The 26163-nt window shown below is 37.0% G+C and overlaps 1 protein-coding gene across 1 annotated transcript; it reads right to left on the bottom strand.

Moving 5' to 3' along the window:
* Positions 1-1553: 1553 nt before the first annotated feature.
* On the bottom strand, positions 1554-25139 carry LOC127879065 (arrestin domain-containing protein 2-like). The gene is made up of 8 exons (XM_052425657.1): positions 24419-25139; positions 18532-18666; positions 15390-15494; positions 10689-10828; positions 5823-6011; positions 4540-4716; positions 3634-3736; positions 1554-2272 (listed from the first exon to the last, which is right to left on the bottom strand). The coding sequence occupies exons 1-8, from the start codon at positions 24531-24533 to the stop codon at positions 2004-2006; spliced, it is 1233 nt and encodes a 410-aa protein (XP_052281617.1). The 5' UTR covers positions 24534-25139; the 3' UTR covers positions 1554-2003.
* Positions 25140-26163: the final 1024 nt, after the last annotated feature.

The following is a 26163-nucleotide window of genomic DNA, read 5'->3' as shown; positions in this document are numbered from 1 at the left end:
AATGTTATGTTGTTTAATTATAATCGTTAGTTTAAAGGGGCAAGTACACGGTTTGGAAAAAGACAATATTCCAAACATAGGCGGATATTAAAAGATAATGAATATATTATATTCAAACAAGTGAAGCAACATTGCTCAAAATGTCGCTTTCTTTATGACTTTCAATATAAATCGGTAAAAAAATAAAGCGCACGTATATTAATTTGCAAAATACGTCAATTACATGCTTCAATTCCAAAATAGGCTTTGCGTATTCAAGCCTGAAATTTGCAGTGGTAGTGACTTCTATTTTGATTATATAGGTCCTGTGTACAAATCCTTGCACAAGAAATATTTTCGGTTTTAATTTTTAGCTCGGCTGTTTTCAGAGAAAACCCGAGGTATTGTCATAGCCAGCTCGTCGTCATGCTCCTGCCGTCCGCGTCGTGCCAAAACCTTAACATTGGTTCTAAAATCAAAGTGCTTCCACCTACAACTTTGAAACTTCATATGTAGCTGCACCTTGATGAGTTCTACATGCCACACTCATTTTTGGGTCACTAGGTCTAAGGTCATGGTCATTGTGACCTCTATTATAAAACTTTAACATAGGCTCTAAAATCAAAGTGCTTCCGCCTACAACTTTGAAACTTCATATGTCGCTCAGATGAGTTCTTCTCGCCACTTACCTTTCTTCCTTTTCTTCTGACAAGCTTTCATTTATAATAAATGATTTATTCAAAACTGCACCCACAGCCGAGCGTTGGCACCCGCTATGCCATGCTCTTGTTTCTTTTTGTGATAATAATTTAATACTTTACGTGTATGTAAATGAATTAAAAATAGTCTTGAACAGTAATCCTAATTAAAATGATTTGAAGTTTTGTATCGTCTTGTTATGGGACACATTGAAGAAGATTGTAGTTATTATTTGTTTGTAAGTCATTTTTGTATATTGTTTGTTAAACAGATGTATTTATTAATTGTTAAGTTAAATAAATCGTATGTAATGAAGCGGTTGTCGTTTTCCTTGTACACATTGTCTCACTTGGTAATCAGTAAGCTCAAGGTGCAAAGCCCGTCGCCGCTGGGCCAAAATCTATGCCGAAATTTTTATTGACATTAAAAGTCTTCAAATGCTGGAAATACGACTTTATTAAGTTCGGACCTGTGTGCATAAAAACGCTTGATAAATATACAGAATAGGGCTTGCACTTCCCAAACGCAGTCAAACCTTGCATCCAAAGAAATTAAAGAATATATATTATTAGCCGGATCAATTTAAATTAGAGACGTAACGGGTCCGGGTAAGTGTACATGTATAGTAATGCATAGTAATATGAAACTATACACCTTGATGAATGACCCAAAATTAATATCATTTCATTGCATTCCGTTCTTTTGGCAAACATAAACATGCAGTTGTCTTTAGGCTAAAGTTAATCACTAGACAATGTAGCCATGTATATTTGTATTTTGTGTGTTAAGATTTTTGCCGTTTTCAACAGGATATTGTTGCTTATTCAATGAAAATATAATTGGCAAGTCATAAACTTTTATTTTGAGACATGACAAGCATACAAACAAAACCAGAATGCACAAAAACAATATGCACGACATAACAGCAGCACATAAGAGCAAGATTCGCGTTCGTGACTATTCGGAATTTTCTGGAAATGATTTCCGGAAATCGAAGTGCCGTTGAGCAGCGCACACAAAACCCGTTTCGTCTTCGAAATTACATGAGCCCGAACTATTTCGAGAGGTCAATGAATGCGTTATGTATCGTTTAATCCATTAACGTTCAAACAAATAATGTAATAATTGAATTTCATTTTGACCAAACACAGCACACTTTACGAGGGATGGCAAAAAAACTAAACAGTCATTTTTGATTCCATTAAATGAATTCAGGACCGAATCCGAAATATATAAATGACGAATTATTTCTTGATTATACCTCGTATTTTATACTTTCTTTTTCAAACAAAAGAACACTATTTTACAGCTAAATTTCATTATAATCACGCGTATGAATTAAAATGAGTTCGCTCGTCGGGTAACATCCTTACGACGGCGGGTTTCTGGGGCCCGGAAATCTTGCCCTTCTCACGACGCCGTTTCACGCCAGGACTCTGGCGGAGTCTGAGGACGATCTCTCGGTCCTTGCGAATGTCTTTCATGTCCTCGTAGAACTTGTACTTGGGCCTGAATTCCATGTCCGCGTTCGTGGAGCACCCGTGGATGAAAGAGTCGTAAGTGTCGCCGTTCTGTTGGATTGGACGTTCGTTAACTGCGGGAGAAAGAGTAATGCATTTATAGAATTGAACTGTTTTCAAAACCAATGAAATCCTTCGCACTCGCAAATTTACCACTTTTTTTAAATACCAAACGTTGAGACTCCAGATACTCTTATCAGGACAGGGGAGGAGTTTTTATCAACTATTTTGAGAATAAAAGGTCACATATAAACATACAATTAATAAAGCCGGGATTTCCGCCTTGAAACGATCAATGCAAACATACTTGGGTATAATCTGTGTTACAGACTCGTTGGAAAAACTATTGAAACAAGTAAGGAAATAAGGAACGCAAATGATGTCATTTCCGCGTGAATCTGCATCATTCTGCTGAAAGATGACACCTTTTGCATTATAGATAATACCGTTTTTGAAGCAGTAACATGTGTCTAATGTAAGTACACTGTTATCAATGTGTAGTAATTATTTTAATCATACAAAGAGCATACTAATGCTCACTGGGTCATTGTCGACCTGAAATGGCTTGAAGTCACCCGGGGGTGACTAGAAGCCGATTCTTGTTACCCTAGGGTGACTTCAAGCCGATTTATGTCACCCTGGGGTGACTTTAAGCCGCCCGGGTGACTAGAATCGGCTTCAAGTCACCCAAGAATGACATAAATCGGCTTCTAGTCACCCCCGGGTGACTTCAAGCCATTTCAGGTCGACAACGACCCGATGAGTATAGCGCATTGGGTCATTGTTGACCTGAAATGGCTTGAAGGCACCCGGGGGTGACTAGAAGCCGATTCTTGTCACCCCAGGATGGCTTCAAGCCGATTCATGTCACACTAGGGTGCTTCAAACCGACCGGGTGACTAAAATCGGCTTGAAGTCACCCCAGGGAGACATGAATCGGCTTCTTGTCATCCCAGGGTGACTTCAAGCCATTTCAGGTCGACAATGAGCCATACTAATAGATCAGTGGACCACTTGCGCATATACTATGATTTTAAGTTTGTCTACACGTAGTTGTGTGGCAATTCTAAAGAAAATGCTCTATGTTTCAATATTTTTTACAAATGATTTTGTTGATTATAATTACAACATTTTTTTCCAATTACTTTGTTTCAACATTTTAAAAACAACTTTGATTCGAATTAAACTCACGAATTTGTTTATCCTCGAATCATTATTCACTGATTTGTGTTTAAAATGCAATTGCCGTCACTATGTTTGTAAATATATTACTGAGGAAAGGAACCCTACTAGCTTAGCTAACGTTCCAATCCTATAAACTTAAGTTGCTTTTAACTTATGTCGTAAAACACATTTTGGAATAAACATGTTTAACCAAATTCTAAAGAGGAAATTATTTTGGATACGGGAATGTCGAAGACTTATTTTTATCTACCTTTATAGACCCATTTTACCGGACAATACGCTTGCTCGGGAACGGTTGCTATAGTGATAGGCACAGCGGCGTAGAGAACGGCATCGGGAAACGTCGCTTCAATCTGATAAAACAACATCCATGTTTTGAAACCGAACTCAACATTGACAATGCACTTTACTCACGGTTTTATGTGCTTTGTTTGTTCCATTTCTGGGCACTCCTTTTATTATAAATAAAGTACCGTTGCACAGGTACGAAAAATGTTGAAGATATCATCATTTTTTTCCAAATCACAGCTCAGTAACATTTACACATGGATGGTATGTACAATATTAAAGAAAAACACTTTCTGTAAGTCCACGCAAATCGGGTAAGATATGTACACAGATACACGTAGGTATTGTAAAATTGACCACATGAAACTAGTCGAGTAATAGGGTAAAAACATACAAATACACAGACAATGTCAGTTAAAGGAATTATACGTTACACTTTCGTTACATTGAACATATGCAAAAGTTCGTATGTGTTTTTTTAGTGTGTGTGTGTGGCGGGGGTGGGGGGTCTTTATTGTAGTGCCACGATATTCATTCACCGCACCAATAGGTCCTTCGTTATCACCGCAATAAGTCATAGCAATGTTGGCGCGCCTAGCGTAAATTAAAAATATACTTAGTAAGAAAACGTTTCAATTATAAAACTGTTTTATATTTATAAAATAAACGAGTCCTTTCATACGTATCTAACAGTAAAATCTCATACAGCTATGCATTATTTGATATCTTTCCCATTGTACATGAACCTTTTTCTGTAAATAAAAAAAACTAAGTAAATATACCGGTAGCTTTAATTATCGGGCGTATATAATCTAATGAAATAATATCATGAAGAGGTAGGATGGACACGCGGTCGAGGCGGACTTACAGCGATGCAGTATTTGATGTCTAGCACCTTGCACATGAACAGTTTGGAGGGGCAAGTGGACGGCAGACGCAGGGGGTAGTCCTTCCACTGGCGGGACTGACCGGGACGCAGGCTGTCGGTCACCTTGATGTCGCTCAGCAACAGCGTCCGCGTGTGAACACCGCCGTACATCAGCATCTGCGATAGGATAGGGCGTGAGTGAAGATATATTGGGAAAACCGGGCTTAATGCATGTCAGTGCAGTATCTACCGACGCTTTTCGTTGTTATTTTATTTTTGTTTAAAGGAAGTATATGTTCTGAGCAAAAATCCAGATAAGACAAAAATGTGGTCCCTGATAAGCGTGTGTGTGCTTCACAGGCTAATCTGTGGCGATACTTTTCGCCCCGTATTCCCCTAGCGAGGCTCAATTGTTTAATTCTTTAACTATCATGATTAATACCAATATGTAGAGCTGCACCTGGCGTACAGGATAGTGGACATACTAGTTCGTAACTTTTATTATTATATAAGAGTATTTGGTCTTACAGAACAAAGGAAAACGTTTAAAGATTAAATGTTAAATGATGTTTTTTATTATGTACAAAAAAGTAAACTGAACATGAATTGTTTGATCTTCACGAAAAGAAAATATAAATTAAACGAGACATGAGCAAACGTCAAACTTCGTTTTAGGAATTATACAAGAACGCTGTTCGCCATAAGTTTTTTTGTAAAAAAAAATGTATTGTGAGCTATGAATAAGATTTTGAAGCCATATAAACGAGCTTATTTTTTTATCCGGTTCTTAGTGTGTGTTTAAAAAAATAATTACCATTAAAGTACACAATCTTCACATTCATATCGATTAGAGGGCACAATTGCCATTATTACTACATGTTAATTCATCTCTTCATCAAACGCTAAATTAATAAAACTATATTAACACAGGTTCACACCAACATGAACAAACGTTTGTAAATGACTGACGAGCTGCACAACGATTGGGTTCAACCGCGAAAACGGATCCTACGCCATGTGCGGCCAACGTAGCTCCTCACCATCTTGTGCAATTCCGCTTTCTTGTCAGGAGCTACCCTGCGCGCTTTAAATCAGCGAATGGTTTCGTGGTCTCATACGCGGACGGGGTAGCTCCTGACCAGAATGCGCAAATGCCAAGGCTTGACTGAAGCTACTTTTGCAGCGTTTGGCATAAGACCCATATTCGCATAACGTGCCATAACCAATGAAAAAACTGATGTTATGACGTACAAGATATATTGGCTGGACTATGGACCATATACCTGTTTGAGTTGTACAGAAACAAGGCCCGACTTCCGGAACGACGAGTTCTGCACATGAATGTCCGCGCGCAGTGTTTCTCCGGGAACGAAGGCACGCTTGTAGAGCGCCAGGGAGCACGAGACGCGGCCCGGGCGACAGCAAACGGAGCTGATTGCCCGCTCGGCTTGGTCCTCTAGAGGCTGCTCCGGCTGAAAAGGTGAACCAGGCGTGTCGGATAAGGTAACACGTAATATTAGTGCACTCTATCAAAGAGACATACACAATGACTTCTAGTTTGGATTAATTGTGTAGCGTTGTAAAAACGTTAAATAAAACCCACTTTTAGCTAAGAAGTGCAAATGTGGATGGAAGATAGTGTGCTTATATAAAGTATATTATTATAATAAGCGCTTTATTTGGTAATGCACTTTAATCGGAGTTGGCAATTTAAACATTATAATTCGAATACTTACGAGAACAAACAAACAAACTTGATATCCTGTTATGTTTCTTTAAAACACGCCGCGTGTTGTATTAGAATAAGACACGAGCGGAAGACATTTCAAATCCACAGATGCCTTGTACTTTGTTTTGTTCTGATAATTTTCGACATTTCATTGACACTCATAATTCCGAGGGGAATCAATGAACAAACGCCAGACCAAGCGTGTGTCAGGCCCTGACAAATTGCCCAGTAAAGGAACATGTACAACGGTTGTCGCCTTTTCCCACCGTTCGATAGCAATACAATTCGAAAAGCATAGGGCACGTGTAAAGTAAACATTTATACAAAACGCACCGGGATTTTTTCGATCATGGTCATCAACATTGAATGCGTTTTTAGTTTACGGAGGTGGATGCGATTCACTAGAGACACACCGTTACAAAGTCTGTGCAACTTCATGCACGATGGTGAAAGTGTATAGCCGGACACCGATCATACAATAATCGGCTTGTGAACAGGAGCGATAACTTCGTTGTTTCCAAAATGCATCGCATCGGTAACCCCTTTTTTCATAAGCTGTGCTCGGAACCGGTTGAATATTCTGTGTGAAGGTCGGAGAACATAAAGTCAGAAAAATGGATTTTTTTTACAAAAATAGAGCAAGATACTCTTTTAAAGATTGTTCACTATAAGGATTTACAGACAAGTGTAGTTTGGTATTATTTCCAAACAACAACAACAACAACAACATTGCATTATTACAAATATTAACCTTCTTTCTACCCTACATGCTTTTATACAGAGGTAAACAATACGCCGGCATTTTATGCGGGTTGTTTTGTTTTTACGTCTCTGTAAGGCTCTCATATCTTATTTAATTAATGCTATAGCATCCTGGAGTGCAATAAATATCGGAACCAATAAAGAAGGCATGCTAACGTTGGATTCTGCAGATGTGTTGGTCTCATGCGATTCAGTAAACATGGTATAGAAGGCAATATTAAAGCAATTCTTTGTAGAGCTAAAGGGAACATATCGTGAGCTAACCATCCTTTTTTATTTATAGATTTGCATTTGTACATATACAAAAATATTTTTTGTTTTAAGCATTGTGTTGACTGTCATGTTTATGATTATACGACGCACATTTCACGAAAACTGGTATTAGCTCATCATCTCTGAATGTCTTATCAAGTAAAAAATGACACTGCATTATATAAGAATAAGAATTTCAATGCGCTATAAAAAGATGAAAATAAGTTCGCGGTTGTTGCAATATTCGCTCTGAACGCGTGCATCTGCAACTTGATTAATCGAATATTCATAAATAAAACTTTTACAGAAAAAATGAATTAGGTGTAATTTTGTTAAGTACAATCCATTGTTTTTTTTCAATTGTCTCATTTGATTAAAGTATCAATCAACATTGTCATTGTTGAACTTGTGACGCATAGTTTCAGATTTTGTTTCAGTTTGGGTTAGCTGTTAATGTATATTTCATGTTTCAGCCAGTTGTTTATTAGCTGAGTCGGTTGCAAATATTAACTGACCTGTCTATGTTTGCATGTGGAATTCGATGAAGTGGTTGCAGTTCCTTTATTAAGATTTAAAGTGTTTTCTTCAAAATCACCATAAAACGGGTTTAAAACTAGCTGTGAAATATAGTCTTAACATGTGTGGTAGAGTAATGAGTATATAGATCGGTGTCGCGTATATTTGAACTTCAATAAATACACAAATACCCGACCACGCTTTAATGGACTTGTTCACAGATTTTGACATGTTTTGAAATGTGTCATTGATTGTATTAAAATCATCAATGTAAACATCGTGACTCAAAAGCTGCAGAACAAAACATCAGTACAAATAAAGAGAGAAAACCTGGGCTCGAACCACTGATCCTTTGAGTCTCAAGACTAAACCACTCCGTGCTGATTAAATTTAAATGTTTTTTATACTTTATATTAGCAATAAAGGTAGTGTCACAGAATATAACGATAACAACAGAACTTTCCAAATTATTAAATCGTTTCGCGGTTGCAACGTTTTATAATGTTCATGCTTTTTAAATCTTCAAAAGATGCATAGAATGGATATTTTAGAGCATAGCAGATGTCCATTAGTAGTTTTCTCGCAAATAACAAAACTATAACGAAAATTTTCAAATCTGAAACATTTTTTTTGTTTTGTAAATTTACCAAAACAGTTCCCTTTGAAATAAAATTGACAAATATATCGTGTCCGTTTTCATATATTAAAATAATATGAAAGTCATTTTTTCGAGGACAAATATTATTTCTTGGAAAAACGTACAACGCACGAAAACATTAAAACGTTTGAAGCCAATGATACATATTATAAGAACTTCTTGTGGGATTCCTTTATTTTAACAACAACAAACAACTCAACATTCAAAATTTCTCAGCAGTATAATTGAACGCAATCAAGATTTCGTAATTCCGTTTTGCCGAGAAAGAAGTACATTACATTCAAAAGCTGCCTCAGAAATTATCAATACAGAAGACCCAGTTTGTTTGTCAGTATAAATGACATTCCGTCTGCGATAGGAACGCTGTGCTGATTGTCGACCATTTCAATAGTGTTTCACATTGCTCGGACAAATAAATCTAATAACCCGATGTTATCAGATCATAAGTGTATTCCCCTATGTTTCTGAGCCAAGTTGAATAAGCGCGCTCCGTGTAAGATACATGTGTCAGCGAACGGTAGAAACGACGATTGTTTTCTTAACAGGAGATCTGAGTCAGTTACCTCCTCTTTATTCTGACTAGTTGGTTGATACTGACTCTGGTGAGATTTTTTTAACCCATTTATGCCTAGTGGACTCTCCCATCCTTCTAATTGGTATCAATTTATTTCCAACATTAGGAATTTCTAGTATATTTATTTTTATATTTAGAATATTTCTTACAGAAATTACTTTAAGCAAACAGCGCAGAACCTGATGAGACGCCGCATCATGCGGCGTCTCGTCTGGGTCTACGCTGTTTGCCAAGGCCTTTTTCTAGACGCTATGCATAAATGGGTTAAGTACAATATAAGTCACGTAACTACTCTTGAATACAATACTTTAAGGTCATAAATGACGCTCTCGTTGCGTACTTGACGCTGTCTTTAGAGCAGAACACGCTGTTTGTTGCGACCAATATCAGGGTTCCGGATCACGCGACTTTGTGGTGTTCACAATTGAACGTTAATGGATGTAAACACACTTTATGTGATGCTTTTCTTCAAAAAACTTTGCAATGTGAAATACATCAGAATTACTTCATTTAATAAGCCTGTGTTATTGGGCAAACAATTGATGTGCAACGCATTCGTGTACACGGGTATGCTGCACGCAACGTTACATTTTGGCACCGATTTCAGACGTATTCCAAGCAAATTTAAGATATCGGCACAAACAGTAAGAAAAAGATATTTTAATGAACTAACATATTTGAAAAAATGAAGTTCTGAACGGTGTGTTTACTTTCTGTCCAACCCGTTTGCAAACCGCTGTGAACCCCGTTGATCCTGCACCATGAATGTTTCCATTGACTCTATTTATCTCATATATAAGAATGAAAAGCGATAAAAAGGAGTACTGAGTGCTTGCATGTCGTGATTTGTGTTTGGATTGTTTATGAAACATTTTGGAATAAGAACATTATTTAAAAAATACCGATTCTTTTGAGAAATGTTAATCATTTTATACCAATAACTCGGAGTAAACGTTTCAAAGAACATCGTTATAGCAGCTAATGCCGCTTTAGCTGTAGTTGTAGGCATTGTGTGTCATTAAACTGCTTCCGGATTGCTGTCACTAAGTAGCGGGTAATTGCTGCCTGGATCGAGGCATTTAGCACCAAGCCAGCTTATCGACATAAAACTGGGGACCAAGTCAAACTGTCAAGACCACTTATGCCACCGCCAGAGTTACGGTTCTTGGGAAGATATTGACAAAATGCACGTAATAGACGAAGGTAATTATGGCGACAAAGGAAATGGTGTCTGGAGAGAGGAAAGGCTTCTGTAAGAATCTGTTCAACAGATGGAGATGATTCTCTGTAATGGTCTTGCTGGGTTAGATATCGCGACAATGGAAAATCACTCGTTCGTGAGCTTGATGAATTAGACTGTTATGTGAAAAAAAAGTTTCCCTGGGAAATAAATACTTTAATGTTCATGGTATCTCCAATCTAAACTTTCGGTGCTAGTGCAATAAGGTTGAAGCAATTTCCAGAGCATCAATCAGAATGATAGGAATTGCAAAAACGATAGTATGGATCGGCCTGTAAATGACAGGTCTCATTTGCAAGCGTTTTACACTATAGCCTTCCCGACTGAGCGGTTGTGAATGTCACGAGCATTTTTTCACCCAAACATAAAAGCTAATATGATATTCGAAACGCATTTCGCTTTCAAAACCAAAGCTTACCGGTATCGCCAGTTTGTCGGGATGGTCTCTCCGAGGATCAAATTCCCTGAGCACCGTGATTAGCTTGCGCGTTGTGATATGCTCCCCGTCATAGCGGACGATTATTCCTTGGACAGTGTAACGCACGTGAGCGTCTGGACCTGAAGAAGACGCACTTTTATTTACGTTAATGCAAATTACGACGTCATCAGAATTTGAATAATTCCGTTGAACGCAGAATTCCCAAACGATAATTAGGTTTTGCAATTGGTTTGTTAAGAACCTCTAACGATATGACTCGTAATGTGTTTTATAAGGACACAGCACGAACATGAACGGGCATGCAATTCGAATGTTTTTGTGCGAAATTTAAACAATCAACCATGGCTGACTATTGTTTAAGACACTTTTGCGGCCATGTTTGGAGGTCCATGTACATGTATGCAACATTTCTTCAGTGTTTTCATAGTACTGATACTTTTCTTCATATTTCTTTCTTCGAAATGGCTCAGTCATTTTACTCTTTAAAAAAAAATAAAGTCGTACGTTATGAGTTCATATAACTGTCAAATAAGAAATGTTTATATGTTTTCTCTTCTATCTAAACGATCTTGTTCTCGTTGAAATTAAGCTTTTAAGAAAGGGAAAATCAAAAGTATTTTTTTCTGTTTTGTTTCTATAAATTCAAATGATTTGATACGTTTTGATTTATTTCTTGTGCGTTCCCATTGTACGAATTTGATCCATCGTTTAATCTTTAAAAAGTCTCGAAATGATTTAAGTTTTAAAAATGTTCACAACGTTTGCCGTATAGGTAAGCTTTTTTAAATGTCACCCAAAACAAGTCCACAAGGACATTTTTTATGTGATAAATGACCAAGTTTAAAGGTTCATCGACATTATTAGAACATTGGATTATGTCTCAATTAATGGACTATACATGATATGGGATCCAAACAACTATCATCATGTGCGGAATATTTTTTTTTAAAGAAGATGAATGTCAATGCTTTGTTACTTTATACCCTTTTGGCTTTATGACTATTAAAACCCACATTAAAACCCGATTGAGCGCGGTCCTACTTTCTTGTATGAATAAAAACGTATATTAAAACCAGCATGCTATGTTACCACACTACACTTTTTTTTTAAAGGCGAATCCTCACAGGATCAGGCTGTTATAACTCTATAACACTTAATGCCTTAAATGCGTATTTTCAATTAAGAGGGGTGTCAGTCAGATTTCAGTGAAAAACTTAAATGTTTGCTTTAAATTTCGGATAAGGTTACAAATCTAAACTGTATTACTTAATGGCTCCCATGACAAACACACAGCATAACAAAACAAACACACAACATTCTATGCCAAGCACACATCATTCTATAATTAACACATATCATATGATTTAAAACCTCATCATGTCAATTAAACAGCCGATATGTCAATAATAAAAAGGAGACAGATGAGGCGCTCCAGTATGCTACCCTAAATGACATAACGGCGTACATCCAAAGGAGCTTGATATTATAAACGTACTACGCTGAACGACTGAAATGCTGACCTTCAAAGAAAAGGGGAATAGTAACCATTCCAGAAAGTATAATTGAAAATCGAACATTCAAATTTACCAGGTATGCTATTTATACTACAATGTATGACCTTACGTCTAACATTTGAATTGGCCTGGAGTGGCATCAATACTAGACTTCATGACTTTAAGGCGTTCATTTGAATGGGTCTGGACTGGTATCAATACTAGACTTCATGACTATAAGGCGTTCATTTGAATGGGTCTGGACTGGTATCAATACTAGACTTCATGACTATAAGGCGTTCATTTAAATGGGTCTGGACTGGTATCAATACTAGACTTCGTGACTATAAGGCGTTCATTTCAATGGGCCTGGACTGGTATCAATACTAGACTTCATGACTATAAGGCGTACATTCCAATGGGCCTGCACTGGTATCAATACTAGACTTCATGACTATAAGGCGTTCATTTAAATGGGTCTGGACTGGTATCAATACTAGACTTCATGACTATAAGGCGTTCATTTCAATGGGTCTGGACTGGTATCAATACTAGACTTCATGACTATAAGGCGTTCATTTAAATGGGTCTGGACTGGTATCAATACTAGACTTCGTGACTATAAGGCGTTCATTTCAATGGGCCTGGACTGGTATCAATAATAGACTTCATGAGTATAAGGCGTACATTTCAATGGGCCTGGGTTGGTATCAATACTAGACTTCATGACTTTAAGGCTTACATTTCAATGGGTCTGAATTGGTATAAATACTATACTTCATGACTATAAGGCGTACATTTCAATGGGTCTGGACTGGTATCAATACTGGACTTCATGACTATAAGGCGTACATTTCAATGGGTCTGGACTGGTATCAATACTGGACTTCATGACTATAAGGCGTACATTTCAATGGGCCTGGACTGGTATCAATACTAGACTTCATGACTATAAGGCGTACATTTAAATGGGCCTGGATTGGTATCAATACTAGACATCATGACTTTAAGGCGTACATTTCAATGGGCCTTGACTGGTATCAATACTAGAGTCGTGACTATAAGGCTTAATTTCAAATTGTCTGGACTGGTATCAATATAAGACTTCATGACTATAAGGCGTACATTTTAATGGGCCTGGATTGGTATCAATACTAGACTTCGTGACTATAAGGCGTACATTTCAATGGGTCTGAACTGGTATCAATACTAAACTTCATGAATATAAGGCGTACAGTTCAATGGGCCTGGACTGGTATCAATACTAGATTCGTGACTATAAGGCGTACATTTCAATGGGTCTGGACTGGTATCAATACTAGACTTCACGACTTTAAGGCGTTCATTGCAATGGGCCTTGACTGGTATCAATACTAGACTTCATGACTATAAGGCTTACATTTGAATGGGTCTGGACTGGTATCAATACTAGACTTCATGACTATAAGGCGTTCATTTTAATGGGCCTGGATTGGTATCAATACTAGACTTCACGACTTTAAGGCTTACATTTCAATGGGTCTGAATTGGTATAAATACTAGACTTCATGACTATAAGGCGTACATTTCAATAAGCCTGAACTGGTATCAATACTAGACTTCAAGACTGTAAGGCTTACATTTCAAATTGTTTAAACTGGTATCAATACTAGACTGCATGACTATAAGGCGTACATTTCAATGGGCCTGGATTGGTATCAATACTAGACTTCATGACTATATGGCGTACATTTCAATTGGCCTTGACTGGTATCAATACTAGATTCGTGACTATAAGGCTTACATTTCAAATTTTCTGGACTGGTATCTATACTAGACTTCATGACTATAAGGCGTACATTTCAATGGGCCTGGACTGGTATCAATACTATACTTCGTGACTATAAGGCGTACATTTCAATGGGTCTGGACTGGTATCAATACTAGACTTCATGAATATAGGGCGTACAGTTCAATAGGCCTGGACTGGTATCAATACTAGATTCGTGACTATAAGGCGTTCATTTCAATGGGTCTGGACTGGTATCAATATTAGACTTCATGACTATAAGGCGTACATTTCAATGGGCCTGAACTGGTATCAATACTAGACTTCATGACTATAAGGCGTACATTTCAATGGGTCTGGACTGGTATCAATACTAGACTTCATGACTGTAGGGCTTACATTTCAAATTGTCTGGACTGGTATCAATATTAGACTTCATGACTATAAGGCGTACATTTCAATGGGTCTGGACTGGTATCAATACTAGACTTCATGACTATAAGGCGTACATTTCAATGGGTCTGGACTGGTATCAATACTAAACTTCATGACTATAAGGCGTACATTTCAATGGGTCTGGACTGGTATCAATACTAGACTTCATGACTTTAAGGCGTTCATTTCAATCGGTCTGGACTGGTATCAATACTAGACTTCATGACTATAAGGCGTTCATTTGAATGGGTCTGGACTGGTATCAATACTAGACTTCATGACTATAAGGCGTTCAATTCAATGGGCCTGGATTGGTATCAATACTAGACTTCATGACTTAAAGGCTTACATTTCACTGGGCCTGAATTGGTATAAATACTAGACTTCATGACTATAAGGCGTACATTTCAATGGGCCTGAACTGGTATCAATACTAGACTTCAAGACTGTAAGGCGTACATTCCAATGGGTCTGTACTGGTATCAATACTAGACTTCAAGACTGTAAGGCGTACATTTCAATGGGCCTGAACTGGTATCAATACTAGACTTCAAGACTGTAAGGCGTACATTTCAATGGGCCTGAACTGGTATCAATACTAGACTTCATGGTTGTAAGGCTTACATTTCAAATTGTCTGGACTGGTATCAATACTAGACTTCATGACTATAAGGCGTACATTTCAATGGGCCTGGACTGGTATCAATACTAGATTCGTGACTATAAGGCGTACATTTCAATGGGTCTGGACTGGTATCAATATTAGACTTCATGACTATAGGGCGTACATTTCAATGGACATGAACTGGTATCAATAATAGACTTCATGAGTATAAGGCGTACATTTCAATGGGCCTTGACTGGTATCAATAATAGACTTCATGAGTATAAGGCGTACATTTAAATAGGCCTGGACTGGCATGAATACTAGACTTCATGACAGGGTGTGGGGATGTCACTAAACTAAAAGACTCTTAAGTGTACCTTCAAAGGAGCAGGGTATGGCCCCGGGTACCCGGTACTGAAAGGGGAAGGCGTGCCGGCCTCTCTGAAGTGTCTCACGCGTCTCCCAGCGATTGGAGCTGCTCACTGAAATGTGGTAGATGGTCCACGTATACTTGTATTGAAAGTTATAAACCTGCACACCATTCTTGCGAGTGTGTAAAAAAACTACAGTTTGAGACACTTTCGACTTCGTTCAACATGTTCATAACAGTGCTTTTTTATAAATATTTTAACTTATAAGGTTTTAAGAGCCTAAACATTATATGCAGAGTTTTTATTTATTTCAATGCAAAAGGAAATCTATGTTTAGCTAAAAGTCATTAGAATGTGCAGTGTAAAACCATGCGTCTTTGCTAATAAGTTTTCTAATGCTGCCAGAAGAGAATCAACTTAAAGCCCAATCAATCACATAACATAATTATTTTTACCACTGTACTTCATTTATAATATTGATGTCGAATGTTTCCTACCAGGCCCGTAGCCAGGGTTTTGAAAAAGGGGGTGCGAACTTTACCATCAACGATTATATTAAGCAACGAAGTGGCGAAGGGGGTATGTGCAGAAGGGGATGTCCCCCCTCCTGCAATTTGAGGGTTTGGGGGTTCTCCCCCTAGAACACTTTGAAAATGAAACCTAAACTCCTGTATTCTGGTGACATTTTATCTGTATTAATACACAGAAGTCATAGAATATTTTTTAATGAAATTTCATTTTCATTGACCATACTCAGTGACTAATCGACATGAATATGATATAACATACATGTATTCCCCACTACCGTTTTTCAATAACCATCTTTTTCGATCAGTCACGAAAATACATAATTTTATACAGTGTTTAATCCGACACTAGTATGCGCGCACATACTTAATTTACATATGCAACAACACATTTATAGAATGTAAAATCAGCAATAAGAACAGTATAAAATATAATTATTTATTGGAATCTTGATAAAATTGGTGTGTTTTACCATTCCTAACTTCTACCATTCATAAATCGAGCAAATTAAATGAAAATATTTGACTTTTTCAAAACAATTGTTCGTCCGCTACCATGGATAATACCAGACGTCTAGCATTGCTCTAAACGGGCTCATATTGTAGTGTACAAAACTGGGTATGCTCTAAGCTGCATCAATACTAAACAGAAATCAAAATATTATAACTGGCTTCTTTTATTTTGTTAAACTAATTTTAACAAATTAGTTATCTTTTTTATAAACGAATTTTAGAAACATATAACAATTAAGGCTTTATAAAGACCCTATAACCACAAACTACTGGCCCTTAGCTCTCAAGGTCCTTAACAATGTATATCAGGACGTTGAAGAAAAAAGATGTTATTATTTGCCAATAATGCTCAAGATCCGTCATAGTTAATGAACATTAAACGGCAACGTCCACCTGATCATTTGTTATAACGTTTAAAATTCATTTTAACAACTGTTTAAGAGTAGGACATATTTCCCAGTGTCAAGTTTGACATAATTTTGTAACATTGTGAAAAGTTCTGTGTGTGGAGCAGAACAGATGCCATTAAGTGTTGGTAAACTTCAAAAATGCTACATTGCTTTGTAGAAATGAATTGTTTTCTTGTCATTCAACAAAAAATATATCCTGTCTTGGGCATAGCTGATAATTTTTGCTGGAAAACCCTTTAGGGGATCCGAAAATGGTTGTACGGGGATATAGCAAAAATATAACGCAGTCTGTCGAAAATGCTGTACACAATATGTAAAGTAATTGTTGTAAATCGTAGTATAATGCAAAATTATTAACCAGTGACTCATTAGTCTTCGGCAATAGTCGACAGGGTTTCCTTTGATTTCAGTAATTTTCGGAAGCTGGCATAACATTCCGTAAATAATCATCTAAAATGTATTTTCTTTTTTATAAGATTATTTATTCAAGTTAATCAAATTGTTTTTTCCAGCCATAAAGATCATTGTCGAAAAAGTTTATAAGACTCGGATTTCAACCCACAATACGTAGGCTTCATCATTATGTTATGATATCTATTACAGTTATAGCTTTAACAGACATTAATGACAAAAGTTACAAAACAATCATTTAGTATCAAATATCTATAAATAAGTATAAATTTTATACGGATTAGAGTACCAGGTTTATAATTTTGCATTGTACAGAAAACACATATTATTTTTTTACATATTATCTTGGAAATGGCTTCATCGAGAAATGAATTATGTGGTGACCTGTCGGTTGCGTATTGAATACAACATTATTGTAACGCTTAAATACGAAGACTCACTGGGTTCCTGGAAAGGATAAATATTTTTTTGCGTCAAATTAGTTGGGTGCAACTTATAGAACAATTTTTAATTAATCGTCACAAAACATTGGGTGCGAACGCACCCAACGCACCCCCCCCCCCCCCCCCCCCCCCCCCCCCCCTGGCTACGGGTATGCCTACACAATACGTAATCAGCCTTATACAGTTATGACTGAATACGCTACTGTTTACAAAATGCCCGTCCTTGGCAATGTCTGGACGTCCACTAGAACATTAACCTCGTGTCTCAGAGATGCAGTTATATATTGACCAATTACAGTGTACTTCTATTAGACCCTTTCTAAAGGCGTTGCCCTTTGCTAATGCAAATATTCTCCACCCATTCTAAAGCAAATATCTATCCTGTTATGTGTATCGTATTGATTAAATAATTGTGAATTTGCGTATCACTCATTAGAAACCATTTATAGTGTATATAATGTAGGCTCCAGTTAAAGAGCGTTCTTGTGTATTTACGCAGAAACAAAACATGTGAGAGAGTCCAATACGTATGAAACATGTGATTTGTTGACAACCTTGTCGTGTGTCTTAAAATTGATATTGCTCAAACTGACATTATTTTCTCAAAATAACACGAACCCAATTATAACTTCGTCACAAAATAAACAAGATGATGTCGTTGCATCTCGTTGTTAGAATTTTATGGGAAGTTATGGGTCATGTGACCGCTATCCTGCAATCGAATCGCGAAATTTACTTAGGAGGTTAAATATTCAATTACATTTTTCTAAGAAAAGCTTGATACAATTCTGTCTATTTCTAAGTAAATAATAAAACCGGGGAAACCATATAATTATACCCGTACCTTTTCCCCACAAACAAAACCTGTCGTCGAAGTAGATCTCCTCCTTCTCATGCTCGATGTCTGTGCGGTGTGTGCCGTTCTGTACAGACTCGTTCCACTTGGCCCTCGCCGCACCCCGGAAACGCACCTCGATACCTGAAACACGTACGGTACGTACCAGTGAAACACCACTGTAACGTGTAAGTTATAGACTTCAGAAACTAATACGCCTTATAACATCTAGACAAGGACGCTAAATACCACTGAAACAAACACGGTACAAATCACTGAAACACGGACGCCAAATACCAAAACACGAAAGGAACCTTCAACTGATACACTTATGGTGCAATCTTGTGAAAAACGTATGGTACAAACCAGTGGGACACGTACGGTGTATGCCACTGAAATACGTACAGTACATACCACTGAAAGGCGTACGGTACATACCAGTCAAACACGTACGGTGCATACCAGTGAAACACGTAGGATACATACCACTGAAACACACACGGTACATTCCACTGAAAAAGCACTGTGCATTCGACCAGAAACACGTTCGTTACATACCAATGAAACACGTACTGTACATACCAGTGAAACACTTACGGTACATACCACTGAAAACGTACGGTACATTTAACCAAAACACGTAAGTTACATACCAGTGAAACACGTACGGAATATACCAGTGAAACACGTACTGTGCATACCAATTAAACACGTAAGGTACATAGAATTGAAACACTTACGGTATATAAAATTGAAACAGATACGCTACAAACTTGTAAATCACGAACGGTATAATCCACTTAAACGCTAACAGTACATACCACTTAAACGCTAACAATACATACCACTGAAACGCTTACAGGACATACCATTGAAACGCTTACAGTACATACCATTGAAACGCGTACAGGACATACCATTGAAAGGCTTACAGTACATACCACTCATACACGTACAGTACATACCATTTAAACACGTACAGTACATACCACTGAAACACGTACAGTACATACCACTGATACACGTACAGTACATACCACTGACACGCTTACAGTACATACCACTGATACACGTACATTACATACCATTGAAACACGTACAGTACATACCACTGAAACAAGCACAGTTCATACCATTGAAACACGTACAGTACATACCACTGAAACACGTACAGTACATAACATTGAAGCACGTACAGTACATACCATTGAAACGCTTACAGTACATACCACTGCAACACGTACAGTACATACCACTGAAACACGTACAGTACATACCACTGAAACACGTACAGTACATACCACTGATACACGTACAGTACATACCACTGACACGCTTACAGTACATACCACTGATACACGTACATTACATACCATTGAAACACGTACAGTACATACCACTGAAACAAGCACAGTTCATACCATTGAAACACGTACAGTACATACCACTGAAACACGTACAGTACATAACATTGAAGCACGTACAGTACATACCATTGAAACGCTTACAGTACATACCACTGCAACACGTACAGTACATACCACTGAAACACGTTAAGTTCATACCATTGAAACACGTACAGTTCATACCACTGGAATATGCACAGTAAATACCATTGAAAATCGTACAGTACATACCACTGAAACACGTAAAGTTCATAACAGTGAAACGCTTACAGTGTTAACAGTAAAACGCGGTTAAACATTTTTCTACATGAAACACGAACGGTTCGTAGATTGGATGATTGCTGTGTTTTTGTTTTTGTGAAAGCTTAAAGTGAACTCGTACAAATAACAATGAATGATGCGAATGGTGTTGCGCGCGTTGAAATTCTATTCGAAATCTTACAAAAGCATGTGCATTTTATTGTTAAATGTAGGACTACTACCGTATTTCTACAGTTTCTATACAGCACATAAAGCTTGTCTTCTACTATTATAACGATTTGGAATTATGCAATTATTTATTAACGTTTTAAATAGCACAGCGGTAAATTTTTCTGCGGATGTTTGTTTAAAGGGATCTTTTCACGCGTTGGTAAATTGACAAAATTGAAAAAAGTTGTTTCAGATTCGCAAATTTTCGTTTTAGTTATGATATTTGTGAGGAAACAGTAATACTGAACATTTACCATGGTCTAATATAGCCATTATATGCATCTTTTGACGATTTTAAAACCTAAAAATTATAAAGCGTTGCAACGCGAAACGATTGAATAATTTGGAGAGTTCTGTTTTTGTCGTTAAATTTTGTGAAACTACGAAGATTGCTTATATAAGGTATAAAATACGTCCAATATGTGTACTCGGCGGAATAGCTCAGTAGGCTAAAGCGTTTTTTACTTCAGGACTCTGGCAGGACTCCAGGGGTCACTGGTTCGAAACCTGGTCCGGGCAATGTTCTTTTCCTTTTTTAAATTTTATTCTTGATTTTTTACTGGCGCTTTTACGATCCAGTGTTTACATTTATCGATATAAAGCATTTAATGAATAAGTTAAAAAATGCCAAAATCTGTGAAAAGGCCCCTTTAAATTCCATTATGGCTATTGGATTAAAGAATATCACTCATCTGAAATGATGCGATGTTAGATGTAGTGCTGTAAATGTATATTATATGAACAACGGCTGTAAATTGATTGGCTATATACTGCAACACTCATGGCGTGAGCAAAATAACGACTGTAAAGTTACGCTTCATTTGTTATATACTGCAACACTCATGGCGTGAGCAAAACAACGACTGTAAACGCTTGATTTTTGTTATATACTGCAACATTCATGGCGTGAGGAAAACAACGACTGTAAACACTTTATTTGTTAAATACTTTAACATTTATGGCTCGAGGAACAATATTTTAACCCCATCATAATTATACAGATGACGGTCGTTTTCTTTACTTCACAACATGCGTCAAGTAACTGTTGAATTACGAATAAAGCAAAATAAAGCTTATAATCTATTTTCGTAGTCACGATTTTGCTTTTTTAGAAATGACTGAACTTTTAATAACACTGCGTTTGGAAATTGCTCTCCGTCTTTTCCGGGTTTTGTTTTTTCAGTGGGTGTCTTGTAAGTGGAGCACAGCAAACGTACTTGGTTAATAATTGCAGCCGTAATTATATCACGTGCTTATAAAAACATCTCCAAAATAGTGTAGGAAGGTCGACCAAGCTTACTTGTCCGTTAACATATTTAATGTACACAATTGCGTATTGATGTTTGCTGCACATTAAACCATCGATTATTCTCCAACAAAATGAAACGTTTTCTGGTTATTGTGAACTTTTTTTTATTGTCTTTTATTACGGACAAACCGCAGGCATTACGCGCGTAATATTGCCATCTGAGTACGGCAAAAGAAAGGCAATTTTCACAAAGACGCCGGTAATCATGTTTCCTATTATACAAGGATACAGGGCAACTATTCTACACATTTAACTTTTTGCGGATGCTGACCTGTTGAAGCTATATAATTTAAGTCGTAAAAGAGACATGTACACTGATTGGCATAACGAAAAAGCAACAACATACATTCCAAAAATAGTGTATGTATTTTTTTTAAACAAGTCAAATAACCATCGCGACTAAATCTTGATTAAATATCTCTTTATGTGGATTAGCATCAGTTGAATTTAAGTAGTAATGAAACTGTTAAAAGGGCAGAGCACATGGCCCATACTAGTATTCACAAACCCATTGTTACACCTAAGAATAAAGAATAGACTTGGAACCAAGAAAAATGCGTTCAGTGTTTGAATATATACATTATTCATTACCAAAATGCTCTTCATGAAGAATGAAATTGATAGAGGTGTTTAATTCAAAGTTGGACTCTAAATTCAAGCAATTATTCAATACTAGTATATCAATGTAAAGAATATTTTTTATTCTTAGGTCTAAGACTTGTTTGGTGAGTAAGGGCCCTGGGCAAAGAGATATTGTTTGCAGGACTAAGACACATTCCGTCGTCTAAAGAATTGTACAGGTATTTTCTAAGACAATTCAAGCATGTTTTTATAGCACATTATTTGCCAGCGATCTCGATACCCGATAGCGATATATGAGCGGCTCATGCAAAGTTATCTATGGCGTCTGCTTTGGAAAACATGTCAACAATTTACAATTTGCTAATACTGTCTGAACATTTTGACTTGACATGTCTGATTCCTCAATTGATTATCGTTTCAGATGCTTTTCTTTACGTATGCTATTGTGTTTATTGACATTGTATTTGCTACTTGCACTAAAATATTAATAGAACGAACGCAACTATATGGTATAATATGTTGAATTTAATAATGGGTCTAATTGCGTATGCGGCCAGTGCCGCTCCAGCCTAGTCTTCGCTCTTGAGACCACCGACACCTTGCGTTGCGTTAGAGCTCCTGATAAGATAGCGCGATAACGCATGCTGGGCTGGAGCTACCGATTTCGCATATGTCATAAGGCCCATTTCGGCATGACGCGGGTCATACAATATTAATGGACAATGTCAGGTCCCTACCCCTTTACAACAACGTCGCTCTTACCTGGTAATGCTCGTGATCAATATAATAATGAAGAAATATTGAAGTATTAATAAGAGTGGAGATAATAAGATTTGTATAATGCTATCGTAAAAACGTAAATACGCGCTATGTCCGTTAAAAACGACGCTGATAACAAAGGCTAACGGCGCGCTCAAACCACTAACGATGGGCGCATACGATAACACTGGATATAATCGATAAAATAGACAATCTATTGCATATTCAGCGAGCAATCACGGTTGCTGATGTTGTTAAAGCTGAACAGTTTAGTACGCGTTGACCTAGGACAGTTAAGTATTATGACGTTCAATGGCTGCGCTGCATTATCCATGAATTGTTTAATGTATTTGAGCGAAATTATATATCATTCATATCTAGTTGAAAAATTCCTCTGCATGAGTTTTTAACTAGCAGTTTCCGTTTTCGGTATGCACCGACATACGAGTTTTTTTTTTAATAATGTAAATTTGAATCTTAACTGGTACTCGCCTACTTTTATTACGCGTTGTTTTAACGATGTTTTATTTTGTAAATAGCCGTTTTGGCAGTAAGACAAATTAACAAACTCAAAATTAATATTGTTTAGTCTAAAAAATTTAGTTTGCGCATTACATAACATCGGCCCTGTTGTCATGTAGCACTACTGCTAATACTACTTCTTCTACTACTGCTTTGGCTGCTGTTACGGGTACCGGCTGTTACTGCTGCTGCTTCTGCTTCTGTGGCTGCTATTACTTCTACTATTACTTCTACCACCACTACCACCACTACCACCACCACCACAACTACCACAACCACAACCACCACTACTACGTCTACTACTACCACAATTCCTTCTAACACTACCACCACAAAAACTATCATCATCATCATCATCATCATCATCATCATCATCATCATCATCATCATCATCATCATCATCATCATCATCATCATCATCATCATTATCATCATCATTATCATCATCATTATCATCATCATCATCATCATCATCATCATCATCATCATCATCATCATCATCATCATCATCATCATCATCATCATGATCATCAGCATCATCATCATCATCATCATCATCATCATCATCATCATCATCATCATCATCATCATCATCATCATCATCATCATCATCATCAGCAGCAGCAGCAGCAGCATCATCATCATCAATCATCAATCATCATCATCATCATCATCATCATCATCATCATCATCATCATCATCATCATCATCATCATCATCATCAACACGACCACCACCACCAGCACCACCGCCACCAGTACTTGTGCTTATAGTATTATATATAATATTAGTGTGAGTTCACAAGTAGTCATAACAAATCGAACAGGCTTCTTTACGGCATACACACCTGCTATGATGATTGGTAACGATATCTGGACTATAAGAGCGCCTTTGACTCTCTGCCCAGAATAAAACACAAGGTCATCGCTTTCCAGATTTAATTCTATTGCTTTTACAGCCATGTGTAAACTTCCCGACTACTCTTGTATTCACATACGTTGTTATAAAAATGTTGTTACCGCTTTTATATTCCACTATATTTCGATTACATAACATTATACACCGTTACAAAAGTACTTTCTTTTGCAATCCACTTGTTGAAGTATTTGTTGACCATTATTTTTTTCATATTATAGAAGCCTTCCTCGTTTGTATTGTAGAGCATCAACTAGCTCTAAAATATATCGTACATCGATAACTATCAACGATGAAATGACCTTCCTTGAGTTTCCAATTTCACCAATACAACCATATATCACGATTAATGATAGACATATATATATATAAACAGCCGATAAGTCCATCACTTTCTTCAGAAAACGCTTTTGAACTCTCATCAATTTTCATACAAAAGTCTTGTTTCAGCTACCTTTTCTGTGAAAAACAACAGACTCCATTACGATCCATCACTTTCTCTGCAATTCGTTTCCTAGACAACCGGATTAGGGTCGTGTTCATTTCACGATTTTCACAGTGTCACATTTTTTTCTCGGTTTAGCCAATTCTCCCTTGCAATATGTGTCCAATTATAGACTTTATTCCAGCGTTAGAGCGCTGTACATACGCTCAAGCACAATCGTGAAAGGGAGAAATATTCATGACGGATTCAATACCAAATACAGCTTTTGCTGATAACTCGTGACTAGCTATCGATCGCTTGCAGAGACGTTATTGGCTCCACATGAATTCAACACATGTTAAAGCATCGTCAATGTCACAATCCGAGTCGAGGTGTATTGGCATTAGCTACGACATTTCCTGGGGTAAGCAGAGAGGCCTTTGTCTCTTGACTAAACACTGGAATGATCTGATCAAATATCAATTAACCCGTGTCATGCGAAAACGAGTATTATGCCATATGCATGCTCAGGTGTGGCATGGGCTTTTCTTTCCGTATAAAGCCACGCAAGGTTTCGTGGTATCATTAGCGAATGTCACAAGACCCATTTTAAAGTACTAGTATAATATGGCCTAATGTAAAACTACAATATTGTGAATGTGTCCCTTTATATGAATGTAAATTGGTTTGAAATTTACATACGTTATCGTTTAGTCTAGATCATGGTGCGCCTCAGTTGTGTCATGCCTTATATGTTATAAGATTATTTCATTCATTATAATGCTGTGTTTAGGTAGTATGATGTGAACTATTGTTATTTGTTATTTTTTAAATTTCGTATTGTGATTTCTGCATTTTGACGAATGCTTTATTGTTATGATAAATGTTTTTATATAGATATGTTCCTTCTTTATTATCATGAGTGCTTTGTTAATGATGATGTGCAGAATCTTTATAATGATGAGCGCTTTCTTTACTTTGATTGGTATTTTCTTTATTATGGCGAATTCACCCTTCAGTACAAGTAGTGTTATCTGCATTATGATGTGTGCATTCAGTATTTGTTTCCATTAAATTGTGTGCTTTCTTTATAATGTGAAGTGTATACTTTTTATTATGATTGCATTTCTTTTTATGACTAGTGCGTTCGTCATTATGAAGTGTTCTTTCGTGATTATGATGAGGTCTTTCGTTAATAAGATGTGTAACTTGTTGAAAATGATAAATGCATTTTTATTATGAGAAGTGAACTC

Source organism: Dreissena polymorpha, chromosome 4 (genome assembly GCF_020536995.1).
Source record: "Dreissena polymorpha isolate Duluth1 chromosome 4, UMN_Dpol_1.0, whole genome shotgun sequence".
In the NCBI taxonomy this organism is placed as follows: Eukaryota; Metazoa; Mollusca; class Bivalvia; order Myida; family Dreissenidae; genus Dreissena; species Dreissena polymorpha.
Note: the sequence above shows the minus strand (reverse complement) of the source record. Positions and strands in the feature narration are given on the sequence as shown.

What these genes read in the sequence shown, in the direction of transcription:
- LOC127879065 (XM_052425657.1), bottom strand. Translation starts at nt 24,533, where the DNA reads ATGGCTGTAAAAGCAATAGAATTAAATCTGGAAAGCGATGACCTTGTG. An exon ending in GTTACCAATCATCATAGCAG is followed by an intron (nt 18,667 to 24,418) that starts GTGTGTATGCCG and finishes TACGTGTTTCAG; the next exon opens with GTATCGAGGTGCGTTTCCGG. An exon ending in CATACCCTGCTCCTTTGAAG is followed by an intron (nt 10,829 to 15,389) that starts GTACACTTAAGA and finishes CGTCTTCTTCAG; the next exon opens with GTCCAGACGCTCACGTGCGT.